This window comes from Perca fluviatilis, chromosome 9 (genome assembly GCF_010015445.1).
Source record: "Perca fluviatilis chromosome 9, GENO_Pfluv_1.0, whole genome shotgun sequence".
Classification (NCBI taxonomy): domain Eukaryota; kingdom Metazoa; phylum Chordata; class Actinopteri; order Perciformes; family Percidae; genus Perca; species Perca fluviatilis.
Window position 1 is genome coordinate 23789416 of NC_053120.1, and position 19524 is coordinate 23808939.

A 19524-nucleotide genomic window follows, 5' to 3' on the forward strand; every position below is an offset into this window, starting at 1 on the left:
CACAAGGGTTTTAATCATCTTTTTTTTTATCTGAAAAGTAAATAGTAGCCTAACTAGAGCTGTCAGGAAAATAGTTGCCTTTGAAGTGTAGTGGATAAGAAATATTAAGAAGCATAAAATGTAATTAATCAAGTACCTCAAAAATAGTATGCTACTTAGGTATAGTAGGCCTACTTGAGTAAATGTACTCTTTCCTGCTTGCAGACAGATGTGTTTTAACTTGATACAAAAATATACAGAAAAAATACATAAAAGCAAAAGAGAAGAAAAACATAAATGAAACAAAATAAATAGGCTAACACAAACATGCCAGGGTCAGCTAAAAATAAATAGAAAATAAATTAAGTAAAAACATTAAATAGGGAGCTCAATCTTACAGTTTCATAAACTTTCAATGTTTTTTTTGTTTTGTTGATGTAACAGTGGATGAGCACACACACATTCGTGTGTGGATGTGCGGGTCTTTGACAGGAGATGGGCGTTGCCCGTCCAGCCAAATGTCAGTAGCTTTCGCTGACACGCCTCCTAAAGGAAGACTTCCTCTCAAGCAAACTTGGGAATTTAACCATCCAGCAAAGGCCCGCCTTAAACGCCCACAAGTTCTGGTTTCATTCGCTCTGCCTCTGCCAATCAATTATATCCCAAGCGACGTCAGCAGCAGCACCACACACACACACACACCGGGGCTGAGCGAGTGGGTGACGAAGAGCAATCACCACCACCAGGAAAAAATACCAGGAGCGATAAAATGCACGGACTACAAGGGTGCATTTGACTGTCAGTTAGACGTTTGAGCATTTTCAGAGTTTGGTCCTGGCAAGGTCTTTTGGAGAACATTAGCTTAATACAATGAAGGTCCTCCTCTGTCAGGCCGAGCTTTCTGGTTTTTAGCCAGTTGGCTGTAATTCCAGGGATGGCTAGCTGAGCTAACTTAGCTAGCTAACAATTAGCCTGCCCATTTAGCTACACTGGGCAGTGGGTGCCTCCGTCTGCGAGAGGATAACTGCCCTGAGCGCAATTGTAAAGCGATATTTGGAGTCTGGTTGCTACAAGGGTTATCGTTATAGTCGAGTGCTAGAGACAGCGGGCTAGCCTATGTGTTTGTTCAGTAGATGGACAGTTTGACGGGCGCTCATTGTCACTGCGCGGGCGTACAGTGTTGGTTTCGGGGCGGCTAGCCTTGTACTCGGCCACCGGGCCACCAGCAGAGGGATTGTACTAATGTGGCAGCCAGTAGTCTCCCACTGTCTCTGGGACCCAAGTCGGTAGGTGTATTTTTTTTTTTTTTATGCTTTACCGAAACTAATGTCAGCTAAGTGCATCAAATAAAAATGGTTATTTACACCTTAGGTAGTCATCCAAGATGTTTGCGGACATGTTGCATTGCACATTTTCTGTGATCAGCTGTCAGTTCCTGTAGCCCGAGGACTCACAAAAGACTTTGACTGAGCTGTCACACATTTGACACTTGACAGCAGTTCATCAACCATCAACAAGAAGGCCAGATTCTGCAGCAAGCATTTCAAGCTCGATTATTGGCTGGATATAACTTGTTGGAAACGGACTGTTGCTCATTTATTTGATACTTTGTGTGAGGTGTAGCCCGGCGCCCCTTGTCAGACGGGCTTTTCAGCTCATGCGGTGATGACTTTAGACTCCATGATGGCTTGTTGCCTGAGTGAAGAGGCGAAGGAGTCCAAACGAATCAACTCTGAGATTGAGAAACAACTCCGGCGAGACAAGAGGGATGCAAGAAGGGAGCTGAAGCTTCTTCTGCTGGGTAAGCCTGCATGATCACAGACAGTTTCACCTTGGCATGGCTGGACACGTACACTTCTTCTCTAACCTCTTGATAGTAACAAAACCGATACTAATGGCTACTGATTTTGATTGTATTGTAAAGGTTTGCACAATGCAAAACACTGCACCCACAATTGCACAGGCCATATTACCCTGGTCACCACAGGATTTGTGTGTGATGTGATATGCAAATCAAATTTCAGATGGTGGTTCAATGTGTTTCCAGTCTTATGGGAGCCAGTAGTGGAAGCGCTAAGTGTAGCCATTGACCCAGGAAGCTTATTAATAAATGTATATAATTTTCTTTTACACAAAATGAAATTTACACCAACAAAACTGCCATCTTGGTTCAGAGAAGTTTACAGGAAAGGATGGGAAACAACTCCTCAGATTTTTGTCCCAGTCCTCTTGTTTCTCTTTTTCCACCAAAGTAAAAGTAAAAGCCACTTGACATTGACTGTCAGGTTGATGACTAAACTTATAAACAAGAAAAGTTAGAAAGTTAGACGAACACTCGCAAGATAACAGAGGCATGAGATTGTCTTCACTTCCTGATGACTCTTTTATTAGATTAGATTCAACTTTATTGTCATTGTGCAGTGTACAAAGTACGAAGACAGCAAAATGCAGTTTGCGTCCAACCAGAAGTGCAAAAAAAGTAGAAAAATGTAGTAAAAGTATAGACAGGTGGTGCATAGGCAGGACAAGAAATATATTGCAGTGTTATAAGAGCAGAATAAATATGGCTATGTAATATGAACAATGTATGAACAACATGTACAGATATGTGCAATGTAGTAGCAGTGACATTATACTAGTAGTAAGAATAATATAGATATATGCAGTGTATTAATATATATATATATATATATATATATATATATATATATATATTAATACACTGCATATATATATATATATATATATAAAAAAATTGAAAAACAGAATAAATATGGATATACTGAATGAACCATATAGACAGATATGTACAGTATGTACATCTATGTGCAGTGTGGTGACATTATAAGAGTAGTAAGAATAAGTGTATGCAGGATGAATAGTATGAAGAGCAGTAGAATAAGGCTATGTATAGGTGTAATTACAGTATGTACATCTGTAAAAAAACAGTATAGGTAGGGTAGTACAAATTGTCCGGGGGGGGGGCTTAGTAGGTTAAATTGTCACCGGGATTCAGAGCAAGAGTTCAGTAGGGTGACAGCCGCAGGAAAGAAGCTTCCTCTGAGCCTGCGGGTGCGGAGAGACCTGAGACGCCTCCTGGGCGGGAGTGGGGTGAATAGGCTGTGGTTGGGGTGAGAACAGGCTTTGATGATGCTGCGCGCCTTACGCAAAAATCGTAATGTGTAGTTGTGTTGGTTTGAGGGTATTTGACTTAATGTCATGTATGTGATGGTTATTCAGGCTTCATTTGTTATGGTTATGGTGTGCCTTTGCTACAGCTCACAAAACAATTAACCGACACACTACTGCATTAGAAAATAGGTTGTAACATTCTCCTGCTGTAAATCAACTCATTTCATTTACATTCATACAAATCTACATGGTTATCCTGTGAATTTAAAGGTGTTATGTGTTTGTTAGAAGTCAACTAGTTTCACTTTGCCAGACCTTCCTCCACCGCGGCGCTGCGGAGGAGGCCCTAGTCCACACAGCATTCCGGGATGGGAGAAAAACGTGCTCTGGTTTATTGGCATTTCTTTAAACCAATCACAAATGTCTTGGGTGGCACTAAGTGCCGTATGAAGCCACTGCAAAATAGCCTCTCGGGAAGGAACTAGTTTGGGTGGAACGTGTACGTTCAAAGGTTGTTTTAGTCGTGCAACAGAAAACTCAGACAGATAGTCTTGGACAGATAGTCTAGCTAGCTGTCTGGATTTACCCTGCAGAGATCTGAGAAAAGGTTAACCAGTCCTCCTAAATCGACTGGAGTTTAAAACACAACACAAAGGAAGCCCAAGGCAACGAATATCCAGCCTAAATGAGTGAAATCCGGCGGAATTTCCGTCAGCAATGGAGCAATCCCGGAAGTGAAAAGTCAAGGATATAGACTAGAAGGCAACTGACTTATTCTATATTACATAGATTAGTAAGTTAAAGCTTCTCACAATCAGCTGTCCACTAGAACTGCGAAGATTAATCGATTAGTTGTCAACTCTTAAATTAATCGCCAACTATATTAATAATTAGTCGGTTTGAGTAATTTTTTAAGACAAAAGTAAAAATTCTTTGATTCCATCTTCTTAAATGTGAATATTTTCTAGTTTCTTCTCTCCTCTGTGACAGTAAAGTTAATAGCTTTGAGTTGTGGACAAAACAAGACATTTGAGGGCGTGATCTTGGGCTTTTGGGTAACACTGATCCACATTTATCCCCATTTTCTGACATTTTAGAGACCAAACAACTAATCGAATAATCGAGAAAATAATCAACAGATTAATTGACGATGAAAATAATCGTTAGTTGCAGCCCTACTGTCAACAGTTTCCTTTTATTTCTGTAGTCGTCCACATTACTGCAGTTTTATCTGCCTGTAAAACGAGGCTTAAAAAAAGAACAAGTGTTGGGTTTTTAATTAAGTCTGTTAAAAGGGAGACTGCATTCACTCGGTGTCTGGTCTAGTAAAGGCCTTTTACTGAGGTGGCCCACTCTGGGAAATAACTGTTCTCCAGAGAATAGACTGTGCCATCCACACACTAAATTTCGTGTGCGTGCGTGCGTGCGTGCGTGCGTGTGTGTGTGTGTACATTATTTTGACAGTTATTTTGTTTATTTCACACTACAGTCAGCTAAATGACATGTAATGTACAGTTAAGTCCAATTTCAGTGTTGGCTACAAACAGCAGCACTAGCAAGGATTCAGTATCATGCTTTAAAGTACACACTTTAGTAACTCTGAAGTGACTGAATTCTCACTTTCTGGTTTTAAGGATGCTCTCACTCACATCTGCAGCAACTTTAAACTCTCAAAGGAATAGCAGCTTATAAGAAACAACTGTTCTTGACTGTTCTCAAACAATTATGAGTCGTATCATTGTCAGAACCTCAAGGGGGCTGTACTCGTTAAATGCTGAAAAAATAAACAATTGTTATAGCTTTGTTAACATAAGGAGATGTTCAAATTTTATTATCTAGTAGAGTAGTGGATGCCTATTAAGCTTAGAATATGACCACAATAGCTTTTCAGAAAGATCCATTAAGAAACCCTCTGTCCACAGCAACATTGTTAAATGGTTGTCAGTGGAACAACAACTAGCCTGGAGGTGGGACAAGATCTGATCTCCATAACTGGCCTTTACACTTAGCCACTTTATGTGTCTTGGGCCGACTGGAGAACTCGGGTAGTGGTTTCAGCAATCTAGCCAGATGTTTAAAAGGTGTAAATCCGTCCGTCTCTCCAGGATGCATCCATAATGTTTACTCTTTTCACCTTTTAACTACATCAGTAAGTGGTATGTGGAAGCTAAAATGAAACCGAAAACAACTGAAATTAGCTGTCGTTCTCCCTCTCTCATTAAAGCGGCTCAGTGGTTTCCAAACATATGGTCATCGAGCTGTTGTAGTGTTTGTCTAATTCCTGATCAGCGCTGTATGATCTGTATGGGCGAGAGCATGAGCTGTGTAGGTGAGGAAGTGGTGTGAGTAAGAAACTTTTGTCTCATTCGTACTTTATAAATGCATTTCATCTCTATGTTTTTTCAGACTGTGATTAGTTGCTAGCAAAACTGTTATTAAAAGTGAGAATGTGAGCTTTTTTTTTTTTTTTTTTTTTTAAATGTCTTTACATATTTTTGTGATGTGTATTTATTACATTTTATAGAAGTCTGTTCTGTGTTTAACTTGCGAGACAAATTTCCCCTTGGGTACAATACAATTAATGTTGAAAGTGCTCGTTATTTTTTCTTTTGGAGGTTTTAGCCATTACCATGCAGCCTCACGTGCCTCAAACCGCCGTCTGGACTGAAGTAGGAGCAAACGTGATTTGCACGTAACCTGGAAAACCATCAGATACCGATTTTATCAGTTGGGTTCTAGATACCACTAATCGTATCATATGAATAAGTCAGAGTTGGTTATGAATGTTGCTAACCACCAGTTCCTATGTCACCAAGACCTAATTAACCAGATATACGCTAAGCTATGTGCCTAATATAAAATAAGAGATATCAAACTGCTGGAATCTGTTGATATTTTGGTGTGATATGACATCTCCGCTTAACTGAATGCTGCGTGATATCGAAGCACTGCTTCTTGTAAAATGGCTAAAATAATTAATTGTTGGCAACACACAAAAGCATCTGTTGATTCAGTTGGCAAACATTGATAAGAAATGTAAGTGTTGGCGGAAAAAAAACTGTTATTGTCCTTCTTTTCCTGTGCACAGATGAGATGCAGTGATGGTGACTCATTGAAAGAGATTGATTTGGATGACATCCTTTTTCCATCCGTACAACCTTTTTTCTTTTTTTTTTTTTCTTTTTTATAAAAAATGCTAAAGTACAAATTGCAGGAGTCATTTTTGTTTCAGCTTGTGGTGGGAGTCTGCTGTCACATTATTTAAGCTTGTGTGAAAAGGATCTAAGAACTATGTAGCTACAGTGTGAGTTATAGTGCACTCTGGTTGTCTCACCTTATTTGCAACCTATTATGGACCTCTTTGATCCTTTTTATAGACCTTCATGCATAGTGTAGCTTTTTATTATGTTTTTTGGGTGCATATCTCGTTGAGTCTTTTCTCTACAGTGGCTTGTGACTTCCTATATCCACTGTTGTATTTCATATTTTTGTCACTAATAGGGAAAAGAAACTAACAAAAAGTTTTGGGATGTGCTCAATAATTTGCTGCTGGTAGAGCAGAAACATTGCAGCTGTAACCAAATATTTCTATCCTAGAAATCTAGACGCACCCTAGTGGCAGCAAATTTATTTTGCAGCCAGGGGGGTCTAGGCACTCTCCATTGACTTGCGAGCTGGAAAAACCAAACTCTGGTCAGGCCAATCACATCGTGTATAGAGTTGGTGGGCGGGGCTTATGGCTGCCGCTGGGAACAGTGGTCTTTTGGAAGACTTGGAGTTAAGCTTTTCTTTGAGAAAAGAACAGTACAGAATTCATTCTTAAAAATGGCAGATGTGTTCGCAGTTTTGCCGACCGGATACAGCAAAAGTTTAATCTATCAACTAGCTTTGCTACCTTGTCTCGTTGCTCTGCCAACATCTCGATGTGGGTCTGGCTTCTCAGGCTAAAATATTTCAGTTTTCAGCTGGAAATATTCAACCTTGCTGTTGCTTACATTTGTTGATTACGATGTTCTAAATTGCATAGGAAGCTAGGAACCATTTTATGTAAAGGGTTACAGTTTGGTTTGATGCACTGTGAAATACTTATCTGCGACCTATAAGGAGCATTGCTGGGTTTGTATGATGTTGTAAGCGGAGGCAATTATTCCAGCTGTTTATCAGCGACAGGCTGGCTTTACTCAGTGGTGCGGTTAGCTAGTGCATGGTAGACATGCTGGCTGAGGAACAGCCAGGGTCAGAGGAGTGCTCTGCTGCCTGCTCTGTAGCTAATGAAAGTCACAAGTAATTAAATGTACAGCCAGAGCCTAGGGAGCTTCAGTAACAACACCAGTTTGTGAGCTGTCTACAGGAAATTGGACCTTTTTTTTTTTTTCAAAATGTGGAAATGGCTGTTTTTGTTAGTGCAACCGTGTCATGCTGCTAATGTTGATTTTCAATAGTTTAGTATCTTCACTAACTGAAATTGGCAGATGACCCTTAAGTGTACAGGGGATTTCCTGTGCAATGGCATGTCCATTTCGTTACCCCCTGATCTTGAATTTGATCTTTTGTCTTTATGACAATATATTTTCATGTTCTTGTGATACAGTTTTCTCAGCATTATGTCATTCCAAGTTATTCTATTATAAAAAAAAAAAATGTCATGTCATAACCATCAAAAAGCTTGTTGTGATGACAAATAAGATAGTTATAGAAAAGTTCATGAAGTGCGTTGTGGCAGTGTGCAAACATTGACTCGAGGCAGTGACTGTAACTTTTAAATGTGGATCCACTGTTGACTGAAGGTCAAGTAATTCATATGGATGAAAAACCTGTAAAACGTGTACTGCACAAATACTACTTATTTTTTCTTCTGTGAAAGTGTGTTCCTATTGTACATAAGGAACATGTGACTTGTATCAGCAGGGCTCCAGACTAACTTTTTTTCACTAGGAGCACAGTGGTCCCCAACTGAAAATTTTAGGGGCACAACCAGAAAATTTAGGGGCACACACCGTAAATCAACATGCTAACCAAATATTCACATTTCTACTAATTTCCACTGTATTACTAATAAATACTTTGATAGATGCAGAAATTACAATGTGCTGTTTCAAATTCAGTGACACTTTTGAAGATGCAACATATAAGGTAAACTGACAGCCCCATTGCTGTCGTGACAGTAAAAAAAATATATAATATATATAAATTGTATATTATGTTTTTTTTTTTCATCATGACAGTTTTTAATTGCTCTTTAATGTTTCATGTAAAGCCCTTTGCATTGCCTTGTTGCTGAAAGGTGCTGTAAATAAAGTTGCCTTGCCAGCAACAGCACCGCGACCGCTTTCGGCTCGCCATTAATATCAAACGCTGTCTGCGTGAAGTTATGAAAAACTGTAACTACACTTGAAACCACTTTATCGGCATTTACGTGACTCGCAGTGACTTCAACAAAACTGCAGAGCCGACGTAGTTTGCATCGTCTGCAGCTCTGCGTGTGTGTGAGTGTGTGTGTTTGTGTCAGAGCTCTGCTCTCTGTCAATATCCTCTCTGTCAATGTCAAAAAAGAGGACAGATAAGCTTGCGCGCTCTCAGGTACCGAAATTTCAGCGTTTTAATGTGTAAAAAAAAAAAAAAAGGCAAATTTACTGATCGCACAATTTTGGTCGCAAAATGCGACCATTTGGTCACAGTCTGGAGCCCTGATCAGTTGTGGTTCCTACATGTAATAACAGAAAGTCACACTTTTTTTTTTTGAGTAATGCATTTTCGTCTAAAATGGTCAAGTCAGCATTGTGTCATTGAGGACCAGTCTCTGACAAATTGATTGCCAGACAAATGCAGAGTATCACAGCGGAGGTTGTTGCCTGGGATTAAGACCACCAATGCTAATGTCCAAAATATAACAAAAAGAGCAAAAGATCATATCGCCCAGCAAAAAGCCATATATTTAATGCCTAGACCATGGATTTTTAAAGTCACTGTGAGTCCCCTCAGACAAAATCGAGACACCTGCACCCCCCAACAATCCCCCAAAACCAGTGATGCCAGTAACGCGTTACTGTAATCTGACCACTTTTCTCAGTAACGAGTAATCTAACGCGTTACTATTTCCAAACCAGTAATCAGATTAAAGTTACTTATCCAAGTCACTGTGCGTTACCATTTTTGTCATTTCCCTTAGTAAAAATATATATTTTTGCTTTCTTCTTGCGTCTCGGGGAGTGAAGTCACGTATGCGACAAGTCACGTTTCAGCATGTGGACAGTTCACGTGTACCACGCAGCGACACAAACGTAAACAACAATGGAGGGACGAGAGAGATGCGCGTTTTCTAGCTGGAAATACAGTCACTATTTTGAGTTTGTCAGTTAAAGATGGCAATATTAAGGTTCGTTGTACACTCCTGCTGGTGGCGACAAAGTGCTATCTAGCTACAAAAACACTACGTCAAATTTGAAGAAACATTTGGAGTCGCAGCACTGCAGTCAAACTTACAGAGCAAGTCCCAGCAGGTGGTGCGAAGCAGAGAGAAGGAGGTCCCCCACCACCCAAACAACAAAAGCTGGACTTCAGTGCAAAACCAGTAAGTGGGGGAGAGTTGAAGAAGTTGGTCGGGCAGTATGTTGTAGAGGAAATACTGCCCTTAAACACAGTTGACTCGCTCTCTTTCGTGCCATAATCAGTCCTTCCAGAAAAACGCAGAGTTTTTTTGTGATTGTTGCGGGCAAAAATCCTTGATTATGCGGCACGTTTTCTTAAAAAATGCGATGGAATATGCGGGATATTTATGCAATTTTATGCGACGAAATTGCAGGAACTTGCAAAAAATGCGGGAACTTGCAAAAATTGCGGTTTGATGAAATAGTGATTCGCCCAACACCCTGCTTTTTTTAAACTTAATTTCCAAAAATTGTTTACAGATATTCAGTCATTGCAATAAGTTAAAAAAATAAGATACAACAATACATACAAATAATATAATATTAAAGTAAAAATAAAAGTAAGTCTAAACAGAGAAATAAAAGATACAAAAGAGACAGACTTTCAAAAATCGTTAATAATATAGACAGCAGGAGCACTTAAACAAAGAAATTTCAGATAATATCAGATATTAAGATAGCTTTCTTATCGGATACCAACTTAAGAGACTCGAAGTACATGTCAAATTCAACCTCCAACACCCTGCTTTTCGAATATGTTCACTCAGAGCCATATCACTCTGATCCATGTGTTCACGTCGCGTAATTACGTCACTTCATAACGTTCCCATGGCAACAGGGGAAAATGGCTGCTCTTGTGTGAAGTAAACGCAACATTTTTTCAACTTTCTGCTAAGATATCATATGTGACTTTTTTGCAACGAAAATGCGGGGATTATGAAATCATGCAAGCACCGCATATTTTGCGCGGAAATCGGCAATTTATGCGGCGAAAGTGCGGCATATTTGAAAAAATGCGGCCCCCGCATGAATATGCGGACTTTGGCTGATTATGCATTGAATTATGCGATCGCATAATTGCGTTTTTCTGGAGGGACTGCATAATAAACAAGATCCTACTACTGGCAATGCCGAGCTGCCTCACAGTAAACCGGTTGTCATTTTTATGTTGAGGCTGTGGGGGTGTTATCGGCAGTTGCTGAATGTAACTAATAAAGTAACTTGTAATCTAACTTCGTTACTTTTAAAATCAAGTAATCTGTAAAGTAACTAAATTACTTTTAAAATCAAGTAATCTGTAAAGTAACAAAGTTACTTTTTCAAAGTAACTGGCAACACTGCCCAAAACATAGACGTAGTCCTGCTGATTGTAATGACGCTTTTTACTCTGCTGCTTCTTCTTTTTCAGTGTATATTGAGTGTTAAAGGTCCCATGGCATGAAGATTTCACTTTGAGTTTTTTTAACACTAATATGAGTTCCCCCAGCCTGCCTATGGTCCCCAATTGGCTAGAAATGGTGATAGGTGTAAACCGAGCCCTGGGTATCCTGCTCTGCCTTTGAGAAAATGAAAGCTCAGATGGGCCGATCTGCTCCTTATGAGGTCATAAGGAGCAAGGTTGCCTCCCCTTTCTCTGCTTTGCCCACCCAGAGAATTTGGCCCACCCATGAGAGAGAGACATCAGGGGCGTTTCCCAATATGTGTTCTTCTATTGTCTTGTGTGCTTGTGTCCCTGTGAAACGTCATCTCGTGTTGCCAAAGTACTGTCCCAATACACAAGTTCGCATTTCGCCAAGAACAGTTAAAATTCCCGGATGTATTCTTGACACGCCCATTTACCGAGGATACGTCGGTTGGTAACTTGTATGAACTTCGCAGCACCTGTATCCCAACATTCATTTCGGCATTCAATAATGGTTGGATTTCCAGTACATAGACAGCCCAAACAACTTATTCATCACTAAATTCACTTCTGAGAACATTTTAGGCGAGAAATGAACGGTTTATATTTCTAATATAGGCAGTCTTGCGAAAATCTTTGCCGAATTGACAATTTGCTCCAAAGTTTTCGGAGTTTTTGGAGCTCCATAAAATGACGCAGCCGCCAACTTGCTCCTGCCGGGGCCGCTTGCTCGCCGCTCGGACAGTCACACTCGGGGATCCCGCTGTAAGACGGAGTTCTTTTAGACCGGTCCCGTAAATAAGAGGCTTTTATTTCACCGTTTCGGATCGTTTGTTTAAATATCACAACACATGTGGTTAACTGTCTTTTCGGAGTTAAACTCAACACACACACACACACACACACACACACACACACACACACACACACACACACACACACACACACACACACACACACACACACACACACACACACACACACACACACACACACACACACACACACACACACACACACACGCGCAGCAGGCAGAGGAGAGATATAGCTACCATAGATAGACTGTATATTATTAGTCTATGAGATATACCCGTTTCTTTTCGGGAGACTTGTTTAAATTATGCCATAGGCTATGGCCTACATTATATTTTGTATTTTGGTGCATTTGTTTTCTGATTTATTAGAAGTTGAGTTTCAGTCTTTATGATAAATGAACAGTTGTACATAAAGTGGTAACATGCTATGGCATGTTATGTAGACTAAAGGGGAGACACCAACCTTTATAATTTGAATTTCTAATTTCCATCTCCCTGGGCATATACAGTGCACTACAATAATATAGAAATGATAATTCCACATAACACTAATAGGAACACATAGGACACACCAGTGCATATGCCTATTTATTTGTTTAATTTAAACTGACTTAAACTTATATGCTAATAATAGTAGGGATCACGTTCCACTCTTTTGAGTGTTTGAGCTAAACCATAAACAATAAAATTAAAGCTCAATTAGTTTTATTTTTCAATATTATTGCAATAGTTGTAGCATTATGAGGTTTTCTTGTCCGGAGATTGTTTTAATACAAAGTGGTTATATTGTTGTGGTTTTTATTTCTAGCTGGTATTTTGGAGCCTTGCAGGTAGCCTCTGTGCTGGGAGTGTTGAGCAATAACAGGAAGAACGCATCGTCTCAAACTGTTAACAGCGTTTTTTGTGCTTGTGAACTTGCGAGTTAATTCTTCCAAGAACAACCAGCAAGAATGTTCTCCCCAAGAACACAAGTCCGTACTTTGCATTCTTGGTATTGAGAAATGCCCTATGGCTTTCAAACGAGAAAAGTGGAATTTGGTCAAGGCCACACCCCCACCCTCCACCTTGCCCCCCCCCTCTCTCCTCCTCAATAGCTACAGACACAGAAATGGCATGTTCTGAGGAAAGCTCATTGTGGGACTGGCTCCAATGGCTGTAATTCTGCACCAAGGCTGAATTTTGGGAAAGAGACTTCAGATACAGTATTAGGGGACCACTAAGGTCTATATAAAAGCATCCAAAGAGCACCATGTCATCAGACCTTTTAAGTGGACACTCTCATTCATGGGCTCTCTCAGTTTCACAATGTTTAGCCTATATACACATGCAACGTTCCACTTCCGGGATAGCTCCGGCGCCAACGGAAATTCCGTCCCCATTCAGACATATGTCCATTACCTTCCGCTTTCTTTGTGTTGGCATTTTAAACTCCGGTCGATTTATGAGGACTATGGTTAACTGCTCCTCAGATCTCTGCAGGGTAAATCGAGACAGCTAGCTAGACTATCTGTCCAATCTGAGTTTTCTGTTGCATGACTACAGCGCTTCGTGCCACCCAAGACATTTGTGATTGGTTTAAAGAAACGCCAATAAACCAGAGCATGTTTTTCTCCCATCCCTGAACTCTGTGTGGACTTGCCAGACCCTCCTCTGCAGTGCTGTGGAGGAAGGTCTGGCAATGCGGGACTGTGTTATGTTCAACGCTCCTCCACTTAGCGACTGCTGAGTCAAGTGTAACACCTACTGATGAAATTCGTTATACCTGTCCGGTGTTTGGCTTAAAACCAAACCAGTTTCAAAATCTTTACACCGCCACCTACAGAACAACAACACAAATATCAACACAATGTCAGACTGATCATTCAGCTCCCGTCGGTCCAAAAAGTGCCTTGGAACACACAGAAGCGAAGCCAACTTGAGCATACGTTCTGCTGTAATGTATTGTATTGTTGCCCAAAAAATGAAAACCGGAAATGACAAACGCATCACGTGGGTCTGGCTTCTCCCGAATTTCAAAGCCGACCATAATGGCGGCTCGTTCGGAATACGATCTCATATATACTATTACGAAAATAGTTCACAGTTTTTCTGAAAATGTTTTAAGCGAGAAATAGGCGATACAGTTGCTGAATCTGTCTGTTTTTTTTGATCGACAAAGGTCAGCTTGAAAGATTTTTGTCAGAATTTTTTGTCATTTCCAAGTGTTTTAACATAAGTGCACTGATTCGCTAGTCAAGGGCTAGCACTCCACCAATCAGATTGGTCATTGAGTCCAACTGCCCACTGGCCGATTCAACAAGTCAAATCGGCCCAAATTAAAGCCGACGACGGCACAGACCACAAACCGACTCGAGTCACCGACCTCGCAAGACTGTCCGACGGCCGATAATCGTGTTGGTGTGTCAGAGCCTTTAAACAGACATTTTCATTCGGAATGTTTCCACAAAATACAACAATACAATACAGAATATTCCTTAGTATAAAAAAATGTTGAGTGCATTTAAACGCAGTATTGTAAAAGTTGACATATTTACCAGAGATACAAAATATTTTACTATTGAATTCCAGAATGTATGAAACACAACTATGACCTATCACCTTAAAAGGTTCATATGGCCAACTTGGTAGCAAACTGTTGCCTATTTACACATCTAGCAGATACATAAGGGCAGAAATATGTGTCACTAGAAACTGAATTTGAAGCATTTACATTTAAATTTGAATTGCTCAACGTAAATAATTGCATTAAAAACTGATTTTGAATCCCATAGTTTTGAATTTGTATTGTTTACCTTGAATAATTGCATTGCATGATTTTGAAATGGAGTGTATTAGTATTGCATTGTCAGCTCTATCTCCACAGTTGCTCTTACCAGTGTACCTCTTCTATAGCAATCTCACCAATCGTTCCCAAAATGTCCCGGTTAGATAGTAAATGCCGTAAACATATTCTATGTAAATCTTTACAATCAATCACCAAAAGAACCAAGCGGGTCTGCTTTGTTGCACGATCCAAATTTTCTTAAAAACTTGCCATTTACAGTTGCCTGGATGTCAGGCTTTATCCTAGAAATGTATTTCCGTTGATCCAGACTAAATTCCAATAAACTTGAAACTGTATGTTATACAATAACATTTAATTCAGTTGCTCTAAAACTGTGTTTGATCCTCACTGAAAATTCAACTCTCTATAACTTCCACATTCAGTTCTCACAATTCAAATTCAGCTCTTGCAATTCAATTTCAGTTTACTGAGACACCCATCCGGTTGTGGAGAAATAGCAATCGAGTGCAGATTCACAGAACCATGGCCCGTGTACGTTTATCAGACCACAGATGAGACAAGAATTAGCCCGCTAGCGCACTCTGTGGTCCCTCTGCCTCACTCCCCACTGCAAAGAGACTATTTCACCAGGAGTTAAGCGGGCGGCAGCTCCGGAGACTGACCTTCAGTTAGCAGCTGTAGCAACTCAAATTCAGATCTAGTTTTGTCGTTCACCTTTTCAAACGTGGTTACCTAGTTTCTTCTCATGCCTACCTGGGTATTAAACGCGATGAACGACGGCAGAGAGAGGGCACACTATCAGCGGTTATGAGCTGGATTCAAATCCCCGACATAAGGAGCACATACTGTACACCTGAACAAGCTAAGGTCTGGGGCCTTAGCTCGCACAAGATATTTACCTGTACTCCTAATTGAAATGGGAGTCAGGAGTGTGTGTGTGTGTGTGTGTGTGTGTGTGTGTGTGTGTGTGTGTGTGTGTGTGTGTGTGTGTGTGTGTGTGTGTGTGTGTGTGTGTGTGTGTGTGTGTGTGTGTGTGTGTGTGTGTGTACACACACACTCTTCATCTGTCAATGTACACTCAAACAGGTCGCTAGTATCTAGGTTAATGAGTGTTTGTTTTTTGGCAACGCCCAAGGATGTATCATGCATGGAGCCTACCTACGCCTATTATGGTTTCTCTTAGTAAGTCTTTCAGTAAGCCAAGCAGATAAGCTCTGTGTTGGCCATATTTATTTGGATCTGTTAGCTGCTGCCAAGGTAACTGCCGGCATGGCAGAGTTTTGTAAAAACAACAAATTTGCAGACCGTACAGATGAACAACCCACACACAGAAAGGATAAAATGACACAAAAGAGATGTGTGAGAGTGTGTGTATGTACAGTGACATTGTGTGCCATCATACGGCTGCCTCACAGGGCTGCCCTGTGATACCCCAGCTATCCTCATAGACATAATAGCACTGCTGAAGGCATAGTTGGCAGATGCCTACCTGTATTCTTACTCCCACAACTGTATGTCTATTACAGCACTGACTTACTCTCAGCCAAGGTTGATAATGCTAATCATCACCCACATGAGCCTATTTCCCAGAAATCTCAAATTGCTAGACTCATGCAGCCTGACCTGGCATTCTGGTGTTACTGTGCCAACTAACTGCGAGTTCGTTTAGCCAACTGGTTTATTTTGGTTTATGTTGAAATAGTTTTTTATCTACCATGAAAGTCACATGCATTTCAGTTATGTTGCACTTAGCAATAAATTGTGTCTAAACCGATCAAACCCTTTCAACCTGGCTGTACTATCTATCATCGGGATACTGAATGTGTTTTCCTTTCGCAGTTCAATAAATTACAGCCAGGACATCTCTATATTTCTTGACCCAATATGACTTGTGTATCACCTTTTTCCTGTCAACATGAAGCATTGAAATTGGTGGTCTAACATTGTATTTATGCAGTGGGCATTAGGTCATTATAGTTGCTTGTAGGCTTTGCTGTCATATTTAATTTAATGTAAATACTTTGGGTTTTTTGACTGCTTGTCAGACAAAATAAACTTTAAAAACTAAACTATGACATGTTAAAAAATAGCGAAAAAAAAGCCATTTACAATTCCTCCGTAACGCACTGTGAAGTCTTTAATTTGCATGTATTGTTCAACCAATATTCTGTATCATATACAGTGCCCTCCACAATTACTGGCACCCCTGTTTAAGATGGGTTCATGGACTTCTAAAAATTCTCCTTTATTTTTAAACAACATAGAACTCAAATGCAAAAAAAGAGAAAAATCCAACCTTTTATTTAAGTACATTACTTTGGTGGTAAAAAAAAAAATCGCATTTAGAAAAAGAAAACTTGAAATCATGTGTCCCACAATTATTGGCATTCCTGATGTTAATACTTTGTACAACCCCCTTTTGCCAACAAGACAGCACTTAATCTCCTTCTATAACATTTCACAAGATTGGAGAACACAGAGAGAGGGATCTTTGACCATTCTTCTTTGCACAATCTTTCTAGATCATCCAGAGTCCTGGGTCCTCTCTCATGCACTCTCCTCTTTAGCTCACCCCACAGGTTTTGATTGGGTTGAGGTCTGGGGACTGAGATGGCCATGGGAGGACCTTGAGTTTGTGACTGCTGAACCATTTTTGTGTAGATTTTGCCACATGTTTAGGATCATTATCCTGCTGAAAGACCCAGTGACGACCCATCTTCAGCTTTCTGGCAGAGGCCATCAGGTTTTTATTTAAAATGTCCTGGTAGTTCAAAGCATTCATAATGCCATGCACCCTAACAAGGTTCCCAGGGCCTTTGGAAGAGAAACAGCCCCAAAGCATCACAGATCCTCCACCATACTTCACGGTGGTGAAGGTGCTTTCGGCATACTCATCTTTTGTTTTACGCCAGACCCACTTAGAGTGTTTGTTGCCAAAAAGCTCAATCTTAGTCTCATCTGACCAAAGCACACGATCCCAGTTGAAGTCGCAGTGCCGCTTAGCAAACTCCAGTTTACGTTTGTGAGTGTTAGTGAGAAAAGGCTTTTTCCTTGCATGCCTCCCAAACAGCTTGTTGGCATGTAGAGAGCGTCTGATGGTTTTTTTTGAGACTTCGTGACACCAAGATGCCACTCTTTGATGCAATTCTGTGACAGTGAGCTTAGGACTTTTTTTTTACTTCTCTTACCATCCTCCTCACTGTGCGTTGTGGCAAGATAAACTTGGGACGTCTTCCAGCCTTGTTTGTCACTGTTCCAGTTGTTTTAAACTTCTTAATGATTCCTCTGACTGTAGATACAGGCAAGTTAAGGCGAGTGGCTATTTTCTTGTAGCCATTGCCTGACTTATGAAGGTCGACACACATCTGCCTTACTTGAATTGTGTGTTCTCTTGTCTTTGCCATGTTGACAAATGGGTAAGAGAATTAGGACTCTGTGTCACGTCATATTTATACCCCAGGGAAACAGGAAGTCATGAATTCCTATTTAAAAGTTTCTAGATACCCTGACCAACTTTAGCAACTACAGAAAAATATATTTAAAAAAAATATTAATTACATTTTTCAGTGAAATTGTTAGGGGTTCCAATAATTGTGGGACACATGATTTCAAGTTTTTTTTTTTCTAAATGTGTGACTTTTTTTTTTTACCACCAAAGTAATGTACTTAAATAAAAGGTTGGATTTTTCTCTTTTTTTGCATTTGAGTTCTATGTTGTTTAAAAATAAAGGAGAATTTTTAGAAGTCCATGACCCCATCTTAAACAGGGGTGCCAGTAATTGTGGAGGGCACTGTATTGTAGGGGTGCACGATTCAGAAAATGTCATGATTCTGTATCGATTTTTAAGCTCAAGATTCGATTCAAGAACCCGATTTAAAAAAATAAATAAATAAAATAAATAAAAAAATAATAATAATAATAATAAAAGATTCACAGTATGTAAATGTAGTTACTTTTCCCCATGCTATTGCAGTAGACATACAATTTGCAAAAAAAACCAAAAATTCTAATTTGATTTTGGAATTCTATTACCGGTAATCGATTTTGAATTGGTAGAGCTTGAATCGCAATATGAATGTGAATTGTTTTTTTGTTTTTTGTTTTTGCACACCCGTAATATATTTTCATATATGACAAAATAAAATAAGCAAATCCTCACATTTGAGAAGCTGAAACCAGAGAATATTTGTCATTTTTGCTTGAGAAATGACTGAAACAATTAATAGATTATCTTAATAGTTGCTGATTAATTTTCACAACACACATACAGTATACCACGGCTTTTACAAGAGCACAAGACAGTAGTTTATGGTAATAATGTAGCCCTCTTTCACATAGGGAATCCAGCATATTGCCTGGTTTAGTTATCTGGGTATGGTAGTAGATTTCTCATGTATCCTTCATAATGTGTTGGGTTTGTTCCAATGTGACATTATGGCTCTTTATACATACGGCAGTGCTTGTGCGAGATTGGCATCTAGCTGGCAAGACAAGTCAGTGCAGTGTGTGGCTACACTAGCTCCATAGTTACTCCAGTTTCAAGCTGTTTTTCATAATTATATTGCTTCAATGACAAAGCAACTGCTACTATGCCATGAGCTATGAATAAGTCAAAAATGTGATGACTAACATTCTCTGCATCGCCTGATTGGTGTAAAACTTTCATACATAAGAATGCTGAAATATTTTGCATGGTTTATCTTGAACTGTATTTGTTCCCATAAGAGCATATGTAAAGTGCACTGTGGTCAGTATATTGGGTACACCTAGATAAAACTAATGCAGTCTTAAGGTTTAAGCTGTTTTAGAACTTTATGGTCATTTTGGGGGCTGTAATGCGTGTTGCTATTGTATTGCATTTAGGGCTTTGACTCCGAACTTCGTTATTTGAATATAATTCGAATATTTAAAAAAATATTAGGACGAACGAATATTAGGCAGCCCTTAATATTCAAACCTGTTATGGGCATTATTTTTTGTAT

The 19524-nt window shown here is 39.7% G+C and overlaps 1 protein-coding gene across 3 annotated transcripts in view; it reads left to right on the forward strand.

The window, feature by feature from the left end:
• Positions 1–670: 670 nt before the first annotated feature.
• The window catches only part of LOC120565386 (guanine nucleotide-binding protein G(q) subunit alpha-like), a 45569-nt gene continuing 26715 nt past the window's right edge, over positions 671–19524 (forward strand). For 2 of the 3 annotated variants that reach the window (XM_039811186.1, XM_039811187.1), the window contains exon 1: positions 1645–1780. In XM_039811186.1, the coding sequence (XP_039667120.1) occupies positions 1645–1780 (136 nt within the window). Of the gene's footprint in view, positions 1266–1350; positions 1781–19524 lie in introns of those variants that run through there. The other variant, XM_039811184.1, reaches the window with a different exon arrangement.